This window comes from Anabrus simplex, chromosome 8 (assembly GCF_040414725.1).
Source record: "Anabrus simplex isolate iqAnaSimp1 chromosome 8, ASM4041472v1, whole genome shotgun sequence".
Taxonomy (NCBI): domain Eukaryota; kingdom Metazoa; phylum Arthropoda; class Insecta; order Orthoptera; family Tettigoniidae; genus Anabrus; species Anabrus simplex.
In genome coordinates, this window is record NC_090272.1 from 21,097,090 (window position 1) to 21,115,779 (window position 18,690).

Genomic DNA, 18,690 nt, shown 5'->3' on the forward strand with positions numbered 1-18,690 from the left:
ATCCCTACTGTCAGCAGCCCTAAAGGTAGCAAATGCTAGGGGGTAGTTAGCTGCTCCCAGCCCTTTCCTGCGCGATAGTCAGTCTTCCTGACAACGTGAAATTAAATGAAACATAAGGAACTGACCGGATGCCCTTCCGGACGCTAGGACCGAGAGTTGAATCGCGGTATCCATCATTTTATTTCTGTAAGTGTCTGACTTGCGTGTATGCAGCAACGAGGTCATGCGTATTTTTTGCTGAGGTAACATGCCACTTCAGTTCACGTTCTAAGCAAGTTGTAGCAGAAATTCACAGTACAGCTACCATTTGCTCTTACAAATTGGAGGAGACAACATGCATACAAATAATTTATGATTTTTCGTCCTCCCATTTTTTTAATGTAAGCATGTCAGGTGTAGTATCTCGCAACATTCTTGTCCGTGTGTTTCGAAAAGAAGAGTAAGGTGTATGCGTATATCAGTGTTCTAGTCGTGTTGTGATGTATTTGCAATTACTAAGCGAGTGACCGAGCGTGTTGGCTACGCAGTATGGTTTTATTCTTACATAACGTATATTAGTATTCTAGTCGATTAGACGTGTATTTGCAATTACTGAGCGTGATAGCTGCGTGGTGAGCGAGTTAGATACGCAGAATAGTTTTTGAATTTCGCACAAGAAAAGGCAAATCATTTGAAGTGTTGCTATATCGTTTACTGAGCGAGTTAGCTATGTGCTATGTGCATAGTGTGTTTTTGATTTTCGTACTAGGCAAATAATAGAATTTGCACTTTTGCTCTGAACACATCAATCTGTGTTCTGATCACATGTTGAGGTTAACGACATCGAGTGCAGTGTTCGATTCTAGTCTTGTTATGTTTCAATCTAATCTTCTTAGAACAAAGGTATCCCCTGACATGTTCTAAACACATGTTGTATCGAGTACAGTGTTCGATTCTAGGCTTGATCACTTGTTTAGTGATCTGAACACATCAATCTGTGTTCTGATCACATGTTGAGGTTAACGACATCGAGTGCAGTGTTCGATTCTAGTCTTGTTATGTTTCAATCTAATCTTCTTAGAACAAAGGTATCCCCTGACATGTTCTAAACACATGTTGTATCGAGTACAGTGTTCGATTCTAGTCTTGATCACTTATTTAGTGTTTTGAACACATCAATCAATGTTCTAATCACATGTTGAAGTTAACGACATTGAGTGCAGTGTTCGATTCTAGTTTCAATCACTTATTTTGTAATCTGATTTTCTTAGAACAAATGTATCCCCAGACATGTTCTAAACAAATGTTGTATCGAGTACCGTGTTAGATTCTAGTCTTGATCGCTTATTTAGTGTTTTGAACACATAAATCAATGTTCTAATCACATGTTGAAGTTAACGACATCGATGGCAGTGTTCGATTCTAGTCTTGTTACGTTTTAATCTAATCTTCTTAGAACAAAGGTATTCCCTGACATGTTCTAAGCACGTGTATTGAGTACAGTGTTGTATTCCAGTCTTAATTACTAATTAAGTGTTCTTAACACATCAATCAATGTTCTAATCACATGTTGAAGTTAGCAACATCGAGAGCATGTTCAATTCTAGTCTTGTTATGTTTCAATCAAATTTTCTTAAAACAAGGTATCCCCTAACATGTTCTGAACACATGTTGTATCGAGTACAGTGTTCGTTTCTAGTCTTGCTCACTTGTTTAGTGATCTGGACACATCAATCAATGTCCTGATCACATGTTGAGGTTAACGACATCGAGTGCAGTGTTCGATTCTAGTCTTGTTATGTTTCAATCTGATCTTCATAGAACAAAGGTATTCCCAGACATGTTCTAAACAAATGTTGCATCGAGTACCGTATTAGATTCTAGTCTTGGTCGCTTATTTAGGGTTTTGAACACATAAATCAATGTTCTAATCACATGTTGAACTTATCAGCATCGAGTACAGTGTTCGATTCTAGTCTTGTTACGTTTCTTTTGTAATCCACAAGTCTAAGCATTCCCAATAATGTTATCGCTGCACAATCTTGCCTTCGCGATGCATGTTCGATAAAGCTATGCCTTGACGGAGGATGAAGAGGAGTTAGAGGTGGTGGAGGATGTAGAGGAAGTGGAGGTGGAGGTGGTAGCCATAACAGCCGCCGCCATCTTGTGTAGTAGCCTCTAAGCGCTAATTAGCGCCGGAAGGGCCATCTTGTCGTAAACTAAGGATAGTTTCCTTCAGGATGGTAGATGAGAAGTTAGGTTCGCGTATGCACTAAAGTTGATGATAGCTACCGGAATTTTTTAAATTATCCGCCATCACAATTCAAAAGTATTAGCTAAAGATAGCAGCACGTTACTCAGTTTATTAAAGATGGCAGCTGGATAGAATTTCAAATTGCCGCCACCACATGTTAAATGTATGTAGCTAAAGATAGCAGCACGATGCTTTGTTGATGAACGATGGTGGATGACAGCTGACGGAACTTTTTCAAATTACCCGCAGTACCGTAAAGATAGCAGCACTGAGGTAAGCGATGCAAGATGGCGGAACACAGCTGTCACGTGGAAATTACCACTACCACATTTCGAATGTAAGTAGCTAAAGAGGGCAGCACGGTGCTCTGTTGATTAAAGATGATTGCTGTCAAATAGAAATTTTAATATTGTCCGCCACCACATTGCAAAGGTAAGTAGCTAAAGATGGCAGCACGATGATCTGTTGATTAAAGATGGCTGCTGTCAGCTTTCAAAAAAGCTTGTGGGTTTGTTTCCAAACAAGAGCACGTAGAATTTTTCTAATTGCCGCCACTACATTTCAACTCCACTACACTTGAAATGTAAGTAGCTAATGAGGGCAGCACGATGCTCTGTTGATTAAATATGGCGGCTGTCAGCTGTCAAAAGAGCGCGTGGGTTTGTTTCCAAAGAAGAGCACGTGGAATTTTTCAAATTACCGCCACTACATTTCAAAGGTAGTAGCTAAAGAGTGCAGCACTGAGGTTTGCAATGCATGATTGCGGATGACAGCTGTCAAAAAAGCACGTGGCTTTGTTTACCAAATCAAATCTCGCGCTAGTGAGGTTTAGTTGGCAGCACTGAGGTTTAGGCCCGTCAAGATGGCAGCACTGAGGTTAGGATGCGTTGTTGTTTAAAGATAACTGTCAAAAACACGTGGCTGTCTGAAAAGCACGTGGCTTTGTTTACTAATTCAAATCTCGCGCTAGTAAGGTTTAGTTGGCAGCACTGAGGTTTAGGCCCGTCAAGATGGCAGAAGTGAGGTTTGCGATGCGTTGTTGTCGGATGACAGCTGTCAAAAAAGCTCGTGGCTTTGCTTACAAATTCAAGTCTCGCGCCAAAATTCAAATTTCCCGCGTGAGGTGGAGGCCTCTTCCGAGAGGCGGAGGTGGCGCCCGAACTCTTCACTTATACTACTTGTCGTGTATTTTATGTGGACTTCGCGTGTTATATAGCAAAAATTTCTTTTCATACAATACAATAAGCAGCTTAACTGCAGCGACACTCCAATTGAGTTATTGGCCATTTTTCCGGGTTATCATTCAGATTTGTCACGAATTCGTTGATCATTGAACTTGGAGAAACTCTTCAAAATTGATCCAAGATGTTTTCATTCTAGTTATTTTATCAAAGATTGTTCAATTTCATTGATCCAAGTTATTTGAATCCAATTTCGTTTATAGTGTAATACCGGCCGAAGGTGCTTGACAATAATGCAACCTATGTGTTAGAAATTCTTGCATTTTTGGTTCAGTGTTTTATTACAATAAATTTTGTCATACTATATGTAATTGTTTATTGTCTATTCTAGCAGAGAGAATGGTGCAAAGCACAGTTATATTGCCAGTCTATGTAAAACAGAAGAGAAAGGAAACATATCCATGCTCATATGCTTCTGCGTGTTGCGCAGGAACGTGGTTCGTCACACAGCACATAGCAGCTAGTTGCTACTGCCTTGAAATTAATTGATACACAAGAGTTGTCCTACTAGGAAATATAACATGTTTACATCTTTTCTTATGATCTTTACAGACGAAAATATCTTCTGCAAAATGGTCGTCTGGTGGTTGGGGAAAGAACGCCTTCAATAAGGATTTCGAGCATTTTTGTGGCGCTTGGCAGGATTATATGCCGGATAGTTGGGAACCCTGGTGTATTGAACTGGGTATCCCTAAAGAGTGCCCCATAGCAGCGGTGAGTATATCCTCTAATTGGAACAAAAAACATAATACTAGTAATAATAACAATAAAGTAGTAAAAATGCGTACACTCTCCACGTCACAAGTTGGCGTAGATTTCTTTAGGGACATCTCCGAATGAACGTGAACTGCATGTACCATTTTAACCACATAACATCCCCTTGCCATTCTTAAATCTCTGGGTATATCTGGAATCGAACGCGGACCTCCGAGAATGGAATCTAATAATGCTAAGCGATACACTACGGAGGTGGACAACACTGTACTAATAACAACGTATTTAACGTGCTGAAACGACCACCAGCCCGTCGCACCCCGTTCGATATATCCTGGAAGGGATTAGTGAGGCAGCCCGGGGACTCCTCAGCAGTGGTGTAGCCAGGGTATAGGTTTGCAGGAGGTTAGAACTTCACATAGAAATTTAAAAAAAGGAAAGTATACAAACTCACAATAGACTAAATAAACAATCAGAGATATAATTGTAGAACTAACAGATCTGTTGAATCTATTTTCTAATAAGCCTCGAAAGCTGCCTTTCAGGTCGTAAATCGAACCTCCCATTCTCAGTAAAACTGTTGACTTTGGTCATGTTGTTCTTGTTCTGTGTTATAATGTAAGATTTTGTAGTATACTGAAATACGAATATCAATATTATTCACTTGTAAATATCCTTATAACGGCAAGCCACTCATGCGCACACTGCACACGCACCTCGGTGATGTTCTACCATTATTTTGTAACTATAACCCCCATCGGCCTATCCTGGCTACGCTCCTTCTCCCCAGTCAGCCTTGAGGGCATTTTGGCCTCCAGTTAATTGTTGGCCTTCTAGAAGGTGCAACGATACCCTTGACTCTCTAGGTGCAATGCAAAGATTCCAGTATTTCATCACCCGAGAACAGGCGCGAAAGTGGAATAGCTGACTTGTCGAGGTGTCAAGTGAACAGTTAGACTGGGACGGCAGCAGTGTCCCACCAAGTGTCAGAGTATCGTCATGTACTGAGCGGAGTTCTGCCTCTGAGTACTATGTGTGTACTACCGTGAAGTACTACGTGCCTACTGACGTGAACTTACAGCCTGTGTGTGTACTGCCGTAGACTTATAGTCTGTGTGTAGAATAGTTTTGTGAGTAGAGTGGTACAGGTACCTTGCAGTGCTGTTTCGCACTGTTACTATTGAGTTGTCACTGTTAGATAGTTCGCTGTGAGGAAAGGTCACCTGCATTAACTGTTGATTGTTTGAGTGGCGAACTTCCTCTTGAGTCGATCCAAGGAATAGTCATGTACTGTGGTGCTCAGCAGCCCTGTGTTCGAACCTGCCCACGTGCAGCTTTTGTGTGTGAAGTGAGTTGGAGGCCGCGAGCCCGACTGCCTGCTATGAGAGGAGACAGAGTGTGTGAACCCTCGGGTCAAACTAGACAGAGTTTTATTCGTGACAAAGGTGAATTCAGAAGTCGGAATACACACCATTGGTATCATTGTGAGTCAGCGGTCGATCGTCCGACGGCCGTCGAGAGCGTTTCAAAACACCCGTGTGTGGTGAGCGAAAATGTAAGTGATAATTTGTTCAAGCCTGTCAAAACATGAACACACAGGAAAATGGAGACTCTGTTAAATGCGCTCTTCGAAATGATTAAGATGGTGAAGAAAAATGTAGCCCATACGAAGACGATGGAGAAGGGGAAATATGAATAGATGAAGGTAGAAGACGTAGACAAATTTCGAGTAGCGTCACCAATATTTAAAGGATCTTCTTAAATCAGAGATAGCGAAAGTAAAGGACGAAATTGAAAACAAATGAACTCCGTACGACATGAGGTTGACGAGAAAATACACACGGTTAACCAAAAGTTTAACGCTCACTTCCAGGAGCTGCAGATAAATATCGCCCAGCTACGCGTTAACGTACTGAATGGGATTTATGCGGAGAGACCATGGTCTACGGAGTAGAGTTTGACAATAGTGACGCCATCAACGTTCGACGGATAAGTGCCATGGAGTATGTACGTCCGGGATTTCAAGGCGGCTTGTTATGCTACAAATCTACAGCCCTCCTCGTGGCTCTGACATTGTACCCCAAGCTGAAAGAAAGGGCAATCAGAGCATATACACCGCGCTACTAGCCCAAATGGTCGCAATTACGAAGATCGCCACCTCAAGCAGGCCTACTAAACACAGTTTCGGACCAGGACTCAGAAGAGTTCGGAGACGTGCCAAGAGTTCGAGACTAATATTGCCTGAATTGCTCGCCTGACGTACCCATCAGCACCAGAAGGGTTCCTCGAACAGATGTGTAGGCAAACTTTCATAGATGAATTTTTTGACCTTGATACTCAACCGGCCCTTCACCTCACCCACCACAAAACCTTCGGAGATGCTCTGAGCCATACGCTGGAATTAAAGGCCTCGGAGCGGGCGTCCAGAGTGCAAACTTGGGTGCACCGCCTAGAAGTGGATGGAACTCCGCAGCCATAGGAAGGCGTGTCCCTGACCGACTTTCTCGAAGCCGTAGGAAGGTTGTACGAAGTTAAACGGAACATAGTGAATGAGGCAACTCAACGTTCGAGCAGCGGTGTTCCGTTGACATGAGACCTCGTGGAATTTATTATTCTAACAAGGGCCATATAAGGCGGAATAATGAAGGCCGTGGAAGGCAAATGCCTGTAGATGGCAGCATGACACCCGGAAAATGAGGAAATCCACCATTAGCCAACCGTACAGGACGATGGTTGGGTCAGGATGGAAGTCAATTCCAAGCAGACTACGATACGGCGGTAGCAGCCTGCTGACAGGCGGAGAAGTTGGTGAATAGCACGGATCCTGTTGATTGTCACCAGGACAACGAGGATTATCGTCAAGCTAACGGTTGCGCAACGGTTCGTTTCCAGCCGGAGAACCTCAGCCTGGATACTGCCGCAGGAGCGCCGACGTGTTCTTAGTAGGTCGGAGGAGAGTGAATCAGCGGGTTCTTTTGGATACCGTGGACGGGAGAATCTTCGGACTTTACTTCCTGAACGATCATTAAATCATCCTGACATGAGCTTCAACAACCTTCGGTTGGGATGCGAAGTAATTACCCTGCGGCAGGCATGGGAAAGCAGTGCTTTACACCAGATGAAGCGCGTGACGACCTGACCATCCCAGCAAGGAACGAGCTGGACGATGGAGGAGGGGGTGTTTCGGTTACTGCAAGCACACGTAGGAGTCAGAGCAAGACGGATCATGCCGGAGTTCCTGCGGTAGACGTATGAGGGATCCAGTGGTAACCTACAATGCGGGGAATGAAATACGGTAGAAGACCTACTATTAAAGTATCATAACGTCTTCTCCCTTAACATCAATGACTTAGGCAAGACAAAATACGTACCACATCGGATTGAGCCGTTCAAGTCTGCGTTTCGATGAATTCTGCTCACGAACAACACGAAGTAGACTGGATGATTTAGGAAATGATGGAACGGCGACTAATATAACCCCCGAAAATCCCTTTGAGCTCGCCGTTCGTGTTGGTGAAGAAGGGTGGCACAGCTTGATATTGTGTGGGCTATAGGAGAGTTAATGTCGCCATGAAGAAAGGTATCTACCCGCACGCAGTATGACGATACCCTGGATACAGTACCAGCCTTGAAGTGCTTCTGTACGCTGGATTAGAAGAGTGGCTGCTGGAAAGTGGAAATTTATCGTGAAGACCGGGAGGCCTGCATTTTCGGTTGTACATGGTCTCAAGCATTTGAAGGTGTTCGTATTTTGATAGGCTGCTGCAAACTGTCCAACTTGATTGGCTACGACATCGCAATCCACTCAGGCACAACAATCTGAGTTTGTGAGTCAGTTGTATGGATTACCCGCAGCAAAGCTGTCAAAGGGGATCGGCTACTGCAAGCACACGTAGGAGTCAGAGCAAGACGGATCATGTCGGAGTCTCTGCGGGAGACGTATGAGGGATCTAGTGGTAACTTACGGTGCGGGGAATGAGATAAGGTAGAAGTTGAGCCCGAAGAAATGCCAGTTTTACAGGAAGGAAGTAACGCGCCTTATCGTCCCAGAGTAAGGAATCCGAACAGATCCAAAGAAAACCATTATGGTGAGTAAGTCGTCAGTACCTGAGGAAAAGTACCAGCTTCCAAGATTCAAGGACCTCTGTCTACTGTCGATTCATTAGGAGATTTTCCAAAATTGCAAAGCTTAAAGAGAATGATCAGCGCTTCATCTGGACGGAGGGATACCAGAAAGATTTCAATCAGCTGAAGCGCCCACCGGCATTGACATATCTCAGAGCTGGGGCGGAAATTGTGTTTGACATGGACTCCAGTGGACACGGCATTGGGGCATCCTGTCTCAAGTGGTGGACAGCGAATTGAGGATATTGGCATACTTCAACAAAGCCCTCTCCAGATAGGAAAGAATTTACTGCGTCACAAGGAAATATCTGCTAACCATTGTGATGTTCATCGAGCATTTCCATGAGTACCCAATGGACAAAAATTGCTCATTGGGACTGATGACTCAGGTGACTGCTAAATTTCTAGAACTCTGAAGGGGAGCTTGCACGATGTCTGAAGATACTGAGTACCACTATGTCAACGAACATGACAGGTTCCCCTTCATTCCACAGGCAACGCTCTGTGCCGACGGTTTCTCCGGGAAGAGTGCAATTTCTGCTCCAAGAAGGACGGCGAACACAGAGTTCCCAGCTGAAGGACCACCGTAGAATTCGAGGGGAACTAGAGTCGCGATGTAGAGGGATGACTAAGACATCGGAATTTTGCACGAGTGGAAGACTTCCGGCGTTCTATGGCCTGAATGGACAAACTTCAGTAAACTTCACACAAGAACTATGTGGTACTGCTTGCAATGCCGTTTGCAGGTGACCAAGGGTGGGTTGCTAAGCCGTCTGGGAAAGCAGCGACGGGATGACTTTGCGGGAGAAGGTTGTTCCAAGAAGTATGGATGTCTTGAAGGAAGTTCATCTTGAAGCTACGGGAGGACACCTCAGAATCTAGAACACTCTGGAAAAATTTCGAGAAAATAGTATGCCGAGCGGGCAAGGAAGACTTCGGCACGAATTACAGCGACTATGTTGCCAGAATGGGACCAAACTGGGGATGTAAATATTGAATGAAGACGTAGAAAGTGGGCATATCTTTCGAGTTAGTGGCCTTGCAATTCTCTACCGAGCATTTAAGAGAAGAAGTGACCTCATCTGTGGCGTACAACGGAGCCCGAGAAACAACATGAAAATGATGCATCCGGACCAAGTGGCGCTTTACCGGGGTACTGCTCTCGAATGGGGGCAATGATACGTGTTCAAATGACAGTCAGTACTGTCGCAGCTCCCTTAGCTTTCACGGAAAGTGTGAGTAGAGGGGGAACTCCCAGCCGGCTTGGGGTGCATGTCCGGCAACTACTTGTGTTGTGCTTTCGTCTTGTTAACCCGTAGGTCTTCTGAAAGGCACAAAGAGTTCGTTCACTCTCTAGCCGCAACGCGAAAATTCCATTACTCTATCACACGAGACATAAATGAGGCCTACAAGGCCGCCGATAACGAGGAGATTTTGTGTCGAGTGAGCAGTTGGACTGGGACGGCAGCAACCTGTCTGTCGTCAGTGTCCAATTGGTGTTAGCGTATAGTCATGAATTGAGCGAAGTACTGCATTGGAGTACTGTGTGCGTACTAGCGCGGTGTGTTGTGTGTGTACTGCCTTGGAGTACTCTGCGTGTACAACCTTGGAGTACTGTACGTGTACTGCCGTGGATTACTGTGTGTGTATTGCCTAGCAGTACTGTGTGTGTACAATCTTGTAGTACTGCATGTGTACTGTCGTGAGGTACTGTGTGTGTACTGCCATGGAGTACTATGCCGTGTACTACCATGGACTTGTCTGTGTAGAGAATAGTTGGTGTGAGTAGAGTGGTGCAGTTACATTGAGCTGTTACTGTTTAGTTTTCACTTTTAAGTAGTTCACCGTGAGGAGCGGTCTGTTGATTGCATGAGTGGCGGACTTCCTCTGGAGTCGCAACAAGGAACATTCGTGCGTTGTGGTGCTCAGCAGCCCTGAGTTAAGCTGTGGTGCGTGAGGCCACTTGAAGCTTGTCTCAGGTAATGTGAGGAGGAGCTGTGAAGTGTGGTCATTTATAGTTGAATACAGTTGCGTGTTTGTGCTGGATCATGAATGGTTGTTTTGCGAGTTTTACTTGTGGTGTTAAGATCAACGAATTTAGTGGATTATTTTCGTGCATATGCTACAGAGAAATTGATCCAGGAAGAGAAAAACGAAAAGTATTGGAATGACAGGCGACGGAAATAGAATTTAGAGTGTGTTTGTACTTGGCAGGCATGCATCTGCTGTCGATGATTTGTGGGGAACGAGATGTTGCAAGATAGCACTCACGTATGGTGTTGCTCTGCGATTAGCCCAGATAGGGGAGACTCGCCTAAAATGACATATCTGGGTAAAACGACATAGTTATGTTCTTGACAAAGACACTATTAGAATACTGTAAAATTTCGCGCTTTTAGGTTTGTCTGGTTGGTACACAACTCGAGTGAACCGGTCGCAGGATATGGAAGCGGGATGGGGATTTTATGTTCAGAAATGAGTTTCGTAGCATTTCTATTGTAATTAAACACTCAATACATCTTATAATTTTGAGTTTACTGAGTGCCTTCAGTTTTACAAAAGTAATATGCAGTGATAGCCTTGAAGAAAGCTACAACTTGCACTTATTATTTCTCTTGTCATACACCGTGCATTGAGGTTATGAGTCGGAAGTAAATGTAGCCAACTTCGGGTATAATGACACACCTACTATGTCATTTTGCCCGAAAATATTCTTCTCCTGCCGCTTTTTCCCACACCTGTGGGGTCGCGGGTGCGAACTGCGTCGCACATGTGGATTTGGCCCTGTTTTACGGCCGGATGCCCTTCCTGACGCCAACCCTCTATGGAGGGATGTAAGCACTATTGCGTGTTTCTGTGGTGGTTGATAGTGTAGTATGTTGTCTGAATATGAAGAGGAAAGTGTTGGGACAAACACATACACCCAGTCCACGGGCCAGAAGAATTAATCAGAAGCGATTAAAATCCCCGACCCGGCCGGGAATCGAACCCGGGACCCTCTGAACCGAAGGCTAGTACGCTGACCATTCAGCCAACGAGTCGGACATTTTGCCCGAAAATATAATTTTCCTAATTATAATTTTCATTTCTTTGCAGAAAATGGTTTCTAATTATGGTAGAAAAAAGGATTAGGCAGTCAAGGTCAGGGATAAAAGCAATTGAAGCTATAAAAATGGAAAGAATGTGTTGGCTAAAGGCTGCAATAACATTTAATGTGCCACAAGCCACATTAAGGCGTAGATGCCAGGGGAAAAATAAATTGCCATAGAAGGTCTAGAAACTAGACCGGTATGGATCTACATTTTCTACAGATGTAGACAAAGCAATTGTACAGCATATTTTGGACATGGAATCTCGTCTTTTTGGACTCACAGCTAGTGATGTTTTAAAACTAGCGTATGGTATGGCAGAGAAAATTAGTATTGCGCATACGTTTAATACAGCTAAGAGGACAGCAGTTTGAGATTGGCTGATATGATTCAGAAAGAGAAATCCTGAAATATCCCTTCGTCGGCCTGAACCAACATCAGCAAATCGTGCTCAGGCATTTAAACGGCCACAAGTCCAGAAGTATTTACTTTGCTTGTTGAAACATTGGAAAAAGACAATATCTCACAAACTAAAATATACATTATGTACGAATCTGCTCTTACAACAGTACGAAAGCCAGCCAAGGATTTTGCCAGCAAAGGCAAGTTGGTGCTTTAACAAGCGCTGAACGGGGGACGACATGTGACAGTTGTAGCTTGAGTCAGCTCAATTGAGTACTATGTGCTTTATGATGAAGCACCACCTGGAACGTTAAGGCTGAATCAGAGAACAGACTACATGGCAGATTGGTTTTCTCAATGGCTGAAACTTTGTTTCATATGTCAAGCCACATGTAAATAAAAAGGTTCTGTTGTTACTTGATGGGCTTGGTATGGTAATGTTGTAGAAGTTTTGGCAGTATAAGAGAAACAAGAAGAAGAATGCTAACTAATGGTTCTACGTGCTCCTTGGAGGGACTAACGCATATATATTCTCCTTCTGTCTGCCTCGGACATTTCATAGAGTGTACAAGGAAGGCGCAGTGCAGTGTGTCATTTGCTGACACCGACAAGCTCGAATCTGGACTCTCTTAAGGGATGTCCAAGACTACATTGAATTGACTTGTGAACTTGCAGTTGATGTCTCCATCGTCGTTAGAAGACCTATCTAGTTGAGGAAAGTCGAAAGAACTGTGTGCCCTAGAGATAGTTTTCCACCGTTTCCTATTTACACACTAGCCAAATGTTGTGGCTGTACTATAATTAATGATACGGCCGCTTCCTTTCTACACGTAGAGCTTTCCTGTCCCGCTGTTGTCGATATAAGACCCATCTAGTTGAGGAAATGCCAACATCGTGCAGAATATAGTTTTTTTCTACCCTTCAAAAATCCAACTGCCTCTGCGGAGTTTAAACCCGCTATCTTGTGATCCGGTGGCTGACACTCTACTACTGATCCACAGAGGCAGGTATAATAATAATAATAATAATAATAATAATAATAATAATAATAATAATAATAATAATAATAATAATAATAATACCGAGAGAGAGTAGCTGTGCTGCTGGATCGCCTGAGTTGTGAGCTTGTACTCGGTAGTTGTGATTATTGTTTTAAGAGGAAGTACAAACCAATGTACTTATCTATCAGCTACTAAAATGGATTTCCGTGGTTTCACATTTTCATACCAGGCAAATGTTAGTCGCCAAACCTGAAGATAGTTTTCTTAGAAAAGTTACGCCTAAACACTTGCTGTGTTTACCAGTTCATTTTTTATTTTATCATAAAATAGAATAGTTATTGGATATTCGTTAACAGCAGTGAACAATATACCTGTGGGTGTGTAAAAAGTGGAGGCAGACCGCAATCCACTGTGTACATCGTTTTATAAAAATGCGGACTTTCATCGATACGTGCATATATAAGCAGATAAGTAATTCTCCCCCTCTCTTACTTTTATCGAAGCGGCTTTCGTGACAAGTTTAGCTAAAGGTAAAAAAATATTTAAAGGAAAAATGAAGTATATATTTACGAATTTTTCTTTTTAGAAAATCAATTTCACTATCGGTGATTGTTATCTACTGTCTACTCTTATCAACGAAAATTTGCGGCCTGATTTGCTACATTAATCTGAAAAAGTAAGTTAATTTTTAAAATGTATAAGTTATTATTATTATTATTATTATTATTATTATTATTATTATTATTTAAATTTTCTCTTTTTGTTTTCTTTTTAGATATGATTTTGTTTTAAAAATAGAACGCATCATACCGATTGGAATATTTTTGCTGTATCCACGTCGCAGAAAGGACTAGGCTGCTTTGCTGTATCCCTTTTTCAATGATCGTAGAAATGACTGGGGAGGTGCTTTGCTGTATCGACTTTTAACGCGTACATCATTTAAGTTTTAAAGGTATGTTTTACCTTTTCGTTATTCAGTTATGCGATTGTAATAAAATAGTCTAATAATACTAATTGATTTTTAGGAAATGGAAAGGATTAACAATCTGGGACGGACTCCTTCAAGACGATTAACTGATCTCACTTCAGATATTAAATACAAGATTTGGTGTTAGAATATTGTGTACCTGTGAAGACTTTAAGGTACTTCTACCTAATAGATTTAATGCGCTAACAGATTTGGAATTTCAAAATACAAATCTACGAACAGTTGCCTTGTTATATCATGGAATAAAAAACAACACACGTATTCTTAGTTTTGTTGATATTTAATTAACACACACATAGCATTATTTGAATACGAATTAATCTTTTTAATGTCATGGAATCTAATTGGGAAACTATTCATACATGTTTTTCGTCATTCATACATGTTTTTGTGGTATTATAAAAATTCATTGAATATATTATATCTAAATTCGTTTCTATTATCATGCCATAATGTCTTTGAATGAAAAGTGTCTACTTTGCTAAATGCCTCACATCCATGTTCATTTATTATTTTTAAAGATCATGATGAAATTCATGAAACTTTGTATATATAATCGAAAATGATAAAATTTCAGACTGGTTTCGTGAACCGAATTGCTTGCAAAATTTCAATCTATAAAGCATTTCTCATCTTCACATTAATGTCTGTAAATTTGATCCATTAAATTCAGGTAGACAATATATCGAACTTCCAAAAACCATTGCAGATAAAAAGCTGTTATCAATATTCATAATAATTGTGAATATTACTTTCTACGGTGTATCGCAATGGCATTAAAACCAGCAACACACCATCCTTCAAGAACTTCACTGTATAATGATATGTTTATTGAGTTGCAACGGACGTTACATTTTGACGGTGTTGCTTTTCCAATGGACTTAACAAACATTTCCAAATTTGAGTAAAACAATCCTAATTTTTCATTTTCTGTGTACGGTGTAAACGGAGAGTATTGTAGGACCACTTTATTCAGCTTCTTCTTCAAAACAACACCATACTCATCTTTTGTATGTTTGGGGTGAAAACACAAGCCATTACTGTCTTATAATAAAACTCTCACGTTTGTTAAGCTCTCAACTTTCATCAGAAAAACAGAAGAAGTTTTTTATGTGATAGATGCTTGCAATACCTTTCAACAAAAAGCATGTTACTTTCACACTTAGTTGATTGTACAACACACCCAGCCGTAAAACTTGTTCTTCCAAATAGTAAAAATGCCGAAATGAAATTTGAGAATTATTATCGTCAGGAACTTGTTCCGTTTACTATTTATGTCGATTTCGAATGTCTTACAACATCTTTTCTTCGTTGTCAACCAGACTTGTCTGAATCATATACTGATTATTTATTTATTTATTTATGTATTTATTTATTTCTTTATTTATTTATTTATTAGATACAGCCTATGGAGGGCCATTTTACACTAATAATAATAATAATAATAATAATAATAATAATAATAATAATAATAATAATAATAATAATAATAATAATAATAATAATAATAATAATAAGTTTAAATAAGTATAAAAGATAACAAAGGTATAAACAACAATATTAAGTAACAACAATAATTAACAATTTTAACAGTAACGATGTAACAACAATGACAACGGTAACTGGCAAGTGTCCGTTTCAGAAATTAGGAAGAAGAAAGGTGAAGGGTTGGAGGGACGGAAGAAAGTGAAAACCTGGAGAGGTCTTCAAAGGAATCTTTTAATTTTTTGTTTGAAGGATGCGAAAGGTGTGAATATGTCGATATCGGGTAGTGAATTACCAAGAGTAGGGAGACGGTGGAAGATAGAGCGTTGTTGTAAGGTTAGGCGCGGATGGGACACATGATGGGTGCGCCGGTTGCGTGTAGGACGGAGAGGAACGTGTATAGGGAAGTACGCTGGAAGAGAATTACATTTGGTGTAGCCATTGATTATTTTGTGAAGGTAGCATAGATCAGAGAACTGTAAACGGCTTCTCAGGTCAAGTATACCCAGGTAGTTCATAATGTCAGATCTAGTTTTGTTCTTAAAAACAGAATTGCGAGTCTTAACAATGAAAATGAAAAAGTTAAAAATGCTATTTAGTTGAGATATGTTTGTGATAGCAGATGAGGACCAAATAGGGGAACAAAAGTCAATAATGGGGAGAACATACGAGACAAAGTATAATTTTAAGGCGTTAATATCATTAATTTCAGTAAACCTGTAAAGAATGACTAGAGTACGCATAGCACGGGATTTTATGGAGTGAATGTGAGCAGAGAAGGTTAGTTTACAGTCCATTATAACACCTAGGTCTCTTGATTATATGCAGAAGCATACACCGTTTTCTGTAGCATACAAAGTTGTTTGTTCATATGATTCGTCATTATCATGTTTTAAGATGTATCGAGGAGAAAACTGCACCGAATGGCTGTTAAATGAATTACAAGAGTTAGCAGATCGTGTTCATTTTGTTATATCTCATCCAGTTCCAATTCAAATGACATTGGATGATATGATTATGCATGATGAAACGGATAAACGTCACATCGATAAACAGACTAGTTCATTCCCAGAGATTACGGTTAGAGATCACTGTCACTTTACTGGAAAATATAGTGGACGAGCACATCATTCATGCAACATTTAATATCGTGATCCTGAATTTATTCTTCGCTTTTTTCATAACTTGTCAGGCTACGACAGCCACTTTATTGTTCGAGAATTTGCGCAATTAAATTGCACAAAGTTCACTGTAATGGCACAAAATCATAAGCGCTTTATTTCATTCAGTCAACGTGTAGGTGATATTAGCATTCGCTTTCCAGATTCCTATAAATTTATAAACGTTTCTCTTGATACACATGTAAAAGGACTTTCAAGCGAGGACTTAAAATGCATTCATGAGTATTTTCCACATCCTGAGAAATTTAAACTTTGTATCAGGAAATATATTCTGCCATATGACTATATTCGAAGCTTTGAAACGTTAGAAGAAACAAAATTACCTCCTCAGTCTGCATTTACTAGTGTATTAAATAAATGTAGTACACCATTACTAAGCTCATCCTCATATGATAAGCATACAATATCGATTTCAGATGAAGACTATTTGCATGCATGTAATGGTTGGTCAATATTTAATATAAAGTCATTAGGTGAATATGCATATTTGTATTTAAAGTAGTTACACTTTTACTCTGTTACGTGTTTGAAAAGTTCTATATAATGTGTTTAACTATTTATGGATTAGACCCTTGCTGTTACTGCACGACTCCCGGTCATTCGTGGTATACACTGTTAAAGAATACAGGTGTTACACTTGACCTTCTTACTGATTTTAACATGCTTCTGCTTACTGAACGCGGAATTTGCGGAGGACTTGTTTCGCTTTTTAACAGACATGCAATTGCAAATAATCCATACTTCAAGAACTATGATTCAGAGAAAAAAGATTCTTATCTTATGTATTTTGATGTTAATAATCTATAGGCATGCAATGTCATAGGCATCAACATATAAAGATTTTGTATGGCTAACAGAAACTAAAATTGAACATTTTGATGTTTTCCTACCTGCTAAAGGTCATAATCACGGTTTCGTGTTAGAGGTTTCTTTTTCTTACCCTTCTAATCTGCATAATTCACACTGTGTTTGTGTTGGAAAAATGATTCCGCCCGATAATACATTAAATAATGATAAACTGCTAGCTACTCTATTTCCAAAAAAGCAGTATGTTATTCACATTCAATGTCTTGTTCAATGTCTAGAATACGGTTTGCAATTAGAGTGAATTCACCGTATTATTGCGTTTAAGCAGGAAGTATGGCTTAAACCGTACATGGGTTTATATACAGAGCATCGTCGACTTGATACATAAACATTTGAGAGTAAGTTTTTCAAGTCCATGTATAAATGCATCTATGGAAAATGTATGGAAAATGTACGCAAACATCGCAACATTAATTGAATTAATAAAACGTGATGGACGGTAGTAGTATAATAAGCGGGTTCGGCCGCCTCCTCCGGCGGGAAATTTGAATTCTGGCGGGAAATTTGAATTTTTGGCGGGAAATTTGAATTTTTATGCGCGATTTGAATTTGTAAAAAAAGCCACGTGCTTTTTGACAGCTGTCATCGACAACAACGCATCGGTAACCTCACTGCTGCCATCTTGACGGGCCTAAACCTCAGTACTGCCAACTTAACCTAACTAGCGCGAGGTAAACAAAGCCACGTTTTTTTGACAGCCACGTGCTTTTGACAGCTGTCATCGACAACAACGCATCGCTAACCTCAGTACCTCCATCTTGACGGGCCTAAACCTCAGTAGTACCAACTTAACCTAACTAGCGCGAGGTAAACAAAGCCACGTGTTTTTTGACAGCCACGTGCTTTTTGACAGACAACAACGCATCGCTAACCTCAGTACTGCCATCTTGACGGGCCTAAACCTCAGTAGTACCAACTTAACCTAACTAGCGTGTGGTAAACAAAGCCACGTGCTTTTTGACAGCCACGTGCTTTTTTGACAGCTGTCATCCGCCATCTTTAAACTACAGAGCACTGTGCTGCCCTCTTTATCGTAGTAGATGTAAAATTCGTCACCTGTCATCGGCAGTGCTGCCATCTTGGGGGGCCTAAACCTTAGTGCTACCAACTTACCCTCACTAGATCGAGATAAACAAATCCACGTGCTTTTCTGACAGCTGTCATCCGCCATCTTTAATCTATAGAGCACAGTGCTGCCCTCTTTAGCTACTTACCTTTGAAATGTGGTGGCGGATAATTTGAAAAATGCTTTTTGACAGCAGCCATCTTGCATCGCAAACCTCAGTGCTGCCCTCTTTAGCTAGATACATGTGGTGGCAGACAATTCCACGTGACAGCAGCAATCTTTGAGCACTGCGCTGCCC

General features: G+C 40.9%; 1 protein-coding gene across 1 annotated transcript in view; it reads left to right on the plus strand.

Annotated features, from left to right (window-relative positions):
* LOC136879277 (uncharacterized) overlaps positions 1–14,054 on the plus strand; it is a 272,020-nt gene extending 257,966 nt beyond the window's left edge. The window contains exons 5-7 of the mRNA XM_067153099.2: positions 4,027–4,188; positions 13,581–13,757; positions 13,831–14,054. Of these exons, the coding sequence (XP_067009200.2) occupies positions 4,027–4,188; positions 13,581–13,586 (168 nt within the window). The 3' untranslated portion in view covers positions 13,587–13,757; positions 13,831–14,054. The remainder of the gene's footprint in view (positions 1–4,026; positions 4,189–13,580; positions 13,758–13,830) is intronic.
* Positions 14,055–18,690: the final 4,636 nt, after the last annotated feature.